At 47.0% G+C, this 7886-nt stretch overlaps 1 protein-coding gene across 1 annotated transcript; it reads right to left on the bottom strand.

The window, feature by feature from the left end:
* Window positions 1–1724: 1724 nt before the first annotated feature.
* On the bottom strand, window positions 1725–6659 carry LOC123112791 (rab GTPase-activating protein 22). The gene is made up of 5 exons (XM_044533886.1): window positions 6173–6659; window positions 4548–4683; window positions 4377–4426; window positions 3639–3692; window positions 1725–3317 (listed from the first exon to the last, which is right to left on the bottom strand). Exons 1-5 carry the CDS (start codon window positions 6445–6447, stop codon window positions 2075–2077), a joined length of 1758 nt encoding a protein of 585 aa, XP_044389821.1. The 5' UTR covers window positions 6448–6659; the 3' UTR covers window positions 1725–2074.
* Between the last annotated feature and the right edge of the window lie 1227 nt (window positions 6660–7886).

Genomic DNA, 7886 nt, shown 5'->3' with positions numbered 1-7886 from the left:
CTCTGTGTCCACCAGTGCTCGTGCCTAATCCCGCATCCGGACATCGTCAGTGCTCATCGGCACCTAACCACACGAGATAAGCCACCCCATGGCATTTACCGCGTAAATACCACGACATGTGGTCATCGTCTTTCATGTAGTTTGCCGATCAGGGATTTGGTCACTTTACATTTTTTTATTTCTTTATTTTTTTTCTCGCTCATGCATAGCTTTGGTCTTATATTACTTCACTATTTGCATGCCCTTTTTTGTATGTGTTTGTGTTGGTTGTGTGCATCCTAACTATGCAGAATCCGGATATGTGCTCATCATGTTTGTATTCTTTTGATGCTTCATTTTAAGCTAATAAAATTCACCCTTTGTCTAGTAGAAGGATAGCCTCCTCCCCAAGAAAAGTCTAGGGTTCCCTTGCCTCCTGTCGGCGCCACCAGCGGTCCGCCTCATCTCCGGTGGCCTTAGGGACATGGCGGCGCGGTGGATCTCGGCCCTTGCCAGCGGGAGGGCTCTGTTTTCAGTTGTTTCTTCGCGTTTTGTTAGGGTCTGTGTCCGACTCGGGAAGACGAGATGGTGGCGGCTCCCTGAAGATGGAATAAGGTTCTCCCCGCCTAGCCCCCGTTCCAATGGTGTGTCTAGCATCATTGGTGGGCGTGTGGCGGTGTGTCTCCGGCGAATCTGTCCTTGGTGGATTTGATCGGATCTGGTCGTAGTTTGTCTACGTTCATGTGTTTTTAGGTTGGATCCTTCTGATCTACGTTACTCTTCATCATCGGCGGTTGATGTTCTGTCGTGTTGGTCTTATGGGTCCGTAGCACAACGACTTCCCGACTGTCTACTACAACAAGTTTTGCCCGGCTCAGGCGAGGGAGGGGCAATGACAGCGGCGTGCCTTCGGCTCACTTCAGTATTTGTAGTCGTCGCTAGGTTGTCTAAGGATCTGGGTGTAATTTTTGTTATGTCTGGTGTTCGTTATACTGCCATGATTGAAGATGAATAGATCAGAAGTTTTCTCAAGAAAAAATACATATGCTCTTTGTTTTCTGAAATCCTGTACAGAAAGTAATCACATTGATACCTGATGCACTGTACCGTATATTTACATTGGAATAAAAAAGAAATTGGTGATTTTGGAATAATAAGTACTGTATAATCAATTTCTTAGGCATATGATTCTTAAAAATTGATGGGCCCCATTTTACATTTTGCCACGGGTGCACTAAATTCATGGAGCCTGCCCTCTCTACGACACCTCTAATACCTTTTTTACCCAGATGTTGCAATCTATCTCCTCACCGAAAAAGAAAAAGATGTTGCAAATTATCTCCTCGCAGAAAAAAGTTGAAATCAACGGTTCACTCAAGCAATAGGTGGTATCGATGAAATGCCGGCTCAATCTCGAAAGTATTCAAAGGGGTAGGGTGAGTGTATGGGCGTATGTACAAGCGCTTGAATATGTACTGTGTTCAAAAGCAGTAGGTGGCAACTGGCAAGTATGCATGCAAGTCTGACACTTAGAGCCGTTTTACAGTAAGTTGGACCCATAAACTGACAAAAAAATCAACCTTCCAAGGCCAGAAAATGAGACACTTCGGACTCTTGTTTTTTTTGCGAAAAGATCAGATCTATTATAAACGACTACTTTTCCAGCATACAGGAAGTACCGCTGCTACCAAGGCGTGCAAAGTGCAACATACATACCATTACACAGAAGAGAACGTTTTGGACCCTTGCATGGACAAACTGCGCACAAAGCCACCTCTGCGCTGGTTATTACTTCATCATACCTTCAGCGTGGATGAAGGAAACCGTCATCCGTGAAAAAAAATCTGTTGGTTCGCCTATAACAGGTTAAACAATGAATAGCAGTCGTATTTCAGTGCCTCGTATGCGAGGGCTCTAGGTTACAACATCCTCTATACCTAGGAGCGGGTTCGTTCGTGTGCCTGCCGGGAACCTGACAGAAGATAACAGAACCATTTCGACGAGCAGCAGCAGCAGCAGAGATACCTCAAAAGTTCCGACGAGGCCTCCTTTGCCGCCACCGCGAGAGCGAGGGAGAGCGGGCACCTGCACCAGATCAGATCTTGTCATGGAGGTTAACGACCAGGTCGTGTGCGTCGTCCAGCAGCCTCCACACGTCCAGCTGCCCGGCCATGCTGTTGCACTCCCTCAGTATCTCGTCCATGCTGCTGTACTTCTCGATGATCAGCTTCCTCCTCTGCAGCACGCAGGCCGCGATCGCGTAGAGCAGCAGGTCGTCGGTCGGCGGAGCATGCAGCCTTATCTTCCCCCAGGTGGTCCTCCCGATTCCGGCCCGGATGGCCGCCTGATCGGCCCACATCACCTCCCACAGGCACACGGTCTGCTCGAAGGTGAGCTCCCTCCTGAAGAGCACCACCACCATTCTGTACACGAAGAAGCAGTCCTCGGCCTGCAGCTTCTGCAGGTGCCTGTACAGGTGCGAGTCCTTGCGCTTGATGATCTGCGACACGATCTTCAGCTGCCTCTTTATTCCAACCTCGTCCAGCCTGAAGTTGTGCCTGGCTTTCCTCATGAAACCCACGAAGCACCAGAACGCCGCGTCGTCTTCCTCCATCACCGCGATTATCGGTGACAAGAGATCACTCATACCTTGGCAGTAACCAATCTCCGGATCGTAGATCGCATATGCTTCAAGAAGTCCGACCAACCGAGCAGCATGGTAAATCATATGGGGCTCTAAATGATCAAAATCTTTCAACCCAACAGATGCTGCAGACTGTAGAGCTTTCTCCTTGGGGACTTCAGCCTGGTCACGGGAGAACGAAATCCATTCCGCATTTGCCCGGATAGCATCCAGCCTTATGATGCGTTGCCATGTCGCGAAGTCCTCCGGGGTTCTGCTAAACCGAAAAATATCTGCCTTGAACGAACTACTCCTGGCAAATTTAGGATCCGGATCGCAGCTCTCCTCGCCACACACAGATATCCTTCCAGAGTCATCTTCATCCGATGATTCGGAATCAGAAGATTCTGACTCTGCTATGCATGGATATGCATCAATCAACTCGCTTGTGTCTTCTTCCATAGATTCTATAACATCATCACACATAGTGATTTCCGGTTGCTCGGCCTCGCTGTGTTCAGGCTTCGGTTCCTCGAGTGACCTAGACGCCTTCTCGACATTGACATCTTCAAAACAAGGTGATTCTGATCCTTCAGCACCACTTCCTTGAGCAGAACACTCCTCATTATTCACTTCATTTATTGACTTCAGCCCACTTCCTCTGTACCCATTCAGAATGTGCTGGCACTGCCGCCTCAGTTTTTCATACTCTTTCCTGAACCAAAAGCTATGTCAGTCCAAAAACTAGGCAGGATATTGATAACAGTAGAACATCATTGGTTTACTCAGTCATTTGCTTTAGGCAGTTACAAATTCACATCACCATTCATGTGTCAACTAATCGGGGAAATAGGATAGTGCTGAGCAAAATGTTTATGGCTATGCAGTGTCACATATTTTCAGTTCTTTACAAAGGGTGTCATGGCGCACTGAAGAAAATGTTTATGATTAATTTAAACCATGCATTCAACCACACCAACAAAGCAAAGACCAGTTTATATTTCAAAGAATACTCTTCAGTGATTAAGAACAGTACCTTTTTTTAGCCCTGATGGTATTCCGTTCCTCTTCAGAGCTATTTAAATCATAGCTGCATACAAAATCGACAAGGTAAATCTCTCTGGATTTGAAGTGGCAAAGTATATTGAATAAGAGCATACAAACTAAATTTTAACACAGTCTAAACATAATTTAGGACACCATGCTATGCTGATAAGTCAAGTTATGACTTAGCGTGTAATATGATACTTACAGCATGTTTACAAGATTGGTACCCATGTTTACAAGATAAGGCCATAAGACCACACCCATTGCTTATTACAAGATCCATTAGTATGAGATTTACTAGCACCGCATTTCCCATCCTATATTTTTAGTTGACTAGTTCATAAGCCAGGTTGTACCAACGAAAGATTAAGCCAAGCATTCCAAATTTCCAATGATGAAGACAAGTGTGCTGATGACAGCAGCAGCGACCATAGGCATGCATGACACACCCAAAAAGACAACTATCCAAGCTCATGCGCATGTGTGCACATTGTGTTTTGCAGGATAGCACTTGGTGGTAACCTATTACTGTATTATTACAGCTGTATGCGCCTATTTACTGCCTAAAACATCTGCTGATCATCTCAATTGTCTTTTGCTTAATTGACTACATCATCAACCAACAAGGTGCTCTGGGGTATATTTGGGTGTAGCTGACATCTCAAATTTGGTCAAAGATATGAATCTTACAGATTCTACTCAGAATAGAAGAGATCAAGTAACTCACACTCCTAGTAGGAAGGGCCAAACTTCAGCCCGAATGCCTGGTTCAATACCCTGGTACAATAGGAAAAAAAAATGTAACTTTCAGTAGGCTGAATTGAGCTGTAAGATGCAGAAAATGTTTCAGTGGTACTACACATGGATGACATAAATGCAAATGGATAACTATGCTTACCCCGCTACGAACTTTCTTTAGGACCTTCTTTCCCCCATCACGAAGTTTCCCGTTGGCCGAAAATTGACCATCCCACTGTTGACGAGAAAGTACTCTTTTCCTTTTCCTTCGAGACCATGGAGATTTAATTCCACCCCTGACAAAAGAAATTGATATGCTTTTAGCAAAGAGCATAAGCAGAGGTGTTGGTCAACAAACGGAAAGTCGGCAAACCAACTAGCTGGCTAGTATATACTACAGTGCCATGACGTGCATATTTCGTCTTCATAGGCAGATAGATATGACACCTAAATAGTGAATGCTTCAAGTCCTTAGTTCAATCATAATTTCATGCTTATTTAAATGCATCATACTGAATTTAAAACAGTGTGCATGAGAAATCCTTAGCCATACAGAAGATGCTACTGCTAAGAAAACTGAGGTGATTAGTTTATCAAATCAGCTTCATATGGAACAAGTTCCCTGCAGTTACGGTTTTCGAAATTACTATTATACTAAAATTGGGCAACTTTTGGGACAGGTTAATGTTAACTGCATCAATAGGTTTTATACTGCTCACCCATATTTCAAATCAACCATATATAGCCAAACCTTACATTAATTTCTAACATATAAGCTCAAGCTCGAAATGGGGCTGCAGTCAGGTTGAGAGAAAATTTCGGGTCAGCATAGATGAAATTACTTCAGTGAGAACGTATGATCATTTATATGTAGTTTTTTTATACTATATCACTACGTTGGTGAAAACAAATAAGCTGAAAGGCAACAGGATAATAAGTAAAACCTAAATGTATGTGTTTTGGGAACTGGTTTGTGGCACACAAGCTTAGATGGTTCATGATTGACAACGTTCCGTAACTCCACGTTAGCACAATTGCACAGAAGGAACTAGCTCAACTTTATAGGTAGCCGTGCCGTTCAGTGTGAAAGCTTCACTATCAATCAAACCAAACAAAAGCATAACATATTCAGTATTACTAATTTTTAAAGTTTTATTCAGTATAATTTTGGGATAAAATTTTGCTTTCCTTGGGGGGCAAGGTCACCCCCAAGGTCCTACATACCATGACATCTAACATTAAGAATCAACAAAAGCAACCTGAAGTAGTAGCTATTAATTCAAGCTAGCAGCAAGCAAGCTACCACTCGATTCAAACACCAAAATTCAAGCTGGCAGCAAGCAAGCTACCTCTCGATTCGAACACCAATGCGCATCGATACCTGAACTAATTCCTTAAGGCGACCAAGGAGTCTGTAATTTGACCACTAACATTATCACTAGGCCGGACCATACCTCGCATACTTAAAACTCACAAAAGAGGCATATTTGGAATAAAGTATAGAGCTAACTCATTCGTAGAAATGACAAGTGGTTGAAGGACTTAGCCAAGCCATCACCACACGATCTACTCTAATCGAGGCTGCAATGTAAAGCTCGACTGGATCGAAACAGAACGCAAAAAAACAAATTCGAGCATTTCAGTGGCCTCCAGGCCACCAATTCAACTACAGCGAGGTATGCCGGAGTGCATAGCACCAGATCAGAAGCTACGGAAAGGCTAAAAAGTTGGCATTTTTACTCGCTGGCTTTGGCCAATCCAGAGGGGGGAGGGGAGGGAACCCACCGATCCGAGCGCGGCGAGGAGGAGGCGGCGGGCGAGGACGAAGACGAGGCCGCGGCCGCCGCCGCCGAAGCAGACGCCAAGGCGGGCACGGAGCTCCCCGCGGCCGCGGCGGCCGCCGCCGCCGCCGCCGAGGAGGAGGAGGAGTTGGACGAGGCGGCCGCGACGAGGAGCGAGCGGATGTGGATCCAGGAGGAGGAGGGCGGGGACGAGGCGGCCGTGGGCGAGGAGGAGGAGGACGGAGAGGTCGAGGTGCTGGATCGCCGCAGGGCCTTCATGTCCGTCGGTCCGTCGGTCCCTCTCACCCACCTACTACCCTCCACGCTTTCCCACTAGCAGCAGCAGCACGGCCTCCGCCCCCGCCTCCCCGGCGCCATCCCCGCCGCCCCAGGATCTCGTCGCCGGCGCCGCGGAGCCTGCCACAGGTTAATCCGGTTTTTCCCCCACCGTGCTTTAACTCTAAGCTTTTGGCAAATGGACAGAAGTGGTAGGGGAGAGGGAGGGAGGGGGGGCATGTGACGCCAGTAAAGCCACACACACACACACACGGAGAGAGGGGAGTGGGTGGGGGTGCCGTGCGCGCTTCAACGGGCCCGGTCCGGGCTGCCACGCGGGGCCCGCCGGCCAGCGAGACACGCGGCATCGATGGCCAGACCTACCGCCGCTAGGACACGCATCGCAGGACACTCAACGGCCCAGCATTGAAGAGTCCCACGGCCGGCCGGCGTCCTCGGCTCTCTAGGTCAACTTCCCAAGATCTTTGCCTTTTTTTTTCTCAGTTATTGTACCCATGTTTATCCTCATTCACTGGCTACCTTCTCATTTTGATAAAAAATCGGTTTGTTGATGTACTCCTGGTCGCAAGGTTGAGTCTTTGGGTCAGACATCTGGTAGATGATGGGAAATGGGAGGATATCCATCCACACGGCTTGTTCTAGAGTTTCTTCGAATTTCTATTGTGTTGTATACAGGCCAATAGTGGTGTGCGGTGGAGTTGCCAAACGGCGTGGGCGGGCGGGATGGATGCGATGGAAGTTTGACTCTGTCGGCCGACACGTTTAGCCCGTGGAAGATCCATCTGGTGTTTAGGTAGCCAGTCAAGTCAACGGTTGACATAATAAGCATTTTTCGCTTGGGAGAAACGGAAGATGTCTGCTGTTGTTGTTGCGTGGACTCGTCTATCATCCGCTCTCTGTTTGAACTGGTCGCGCGCGTTCATCCGTTCGTTCGTTCATTCATGGATGGCACTGCTACGTGCCAAAATTAATACGTACTGACATGCCATGATAACAACGTACTCCTGTGCCCCCTTGGCGCGATGGTAGCTGCCAAGCTCCTCGGGCATGCATCTACGTTGGTGGCGCTGGCAAGCCAAAAATATTGTGCTGGTAATAGAATTTCTTATTTAAGCCCAGCTGCTGCTGCTAGTACAAAAATGAAAAACGCGCTTGCTCGAGGAGCATGGAATTTTCACTTGAAATTGCTCGAATATCTTCGCTTGCATGTATGCTGCATATTTTCATCGCCAAGAGTACGATCACCAAAATATATGAAGGCTTCCCCCCTCCGCATACAGACACAAAATTGCTAAAAATTGGGCTACATAAATTCTCCTCAAGGTGGGGCCTACATGTCAACGTGTCTTACTTCTTCCCCAAATCCCCCGTCTGTCATCTGCCATCACGGCATCCACTCATGTTGCTTATTGGCCTCCCTG

Source organism: Triticum aestivum, chromosome 5B (assembly GCF_018294505.1).
Source record: "Triticum aestivum cultivar Chinese Spring chromosome 5B, IWGSC CS RefSeq v2.1, whole genome shotgun sequence".
In the NCBI taxonomy this organism is placed as follows: domain Eukaryota; kingdom Viridiplantae; phylum Streptophyta; class Magnoliopsida; order Poales; family Poaceae; genus Triticum; species Triticum aestivum.
Note: the sequence above shows the minus strand (reverse complement) of the source record. Positions and strands in the feature narration are given on the sequence as shown.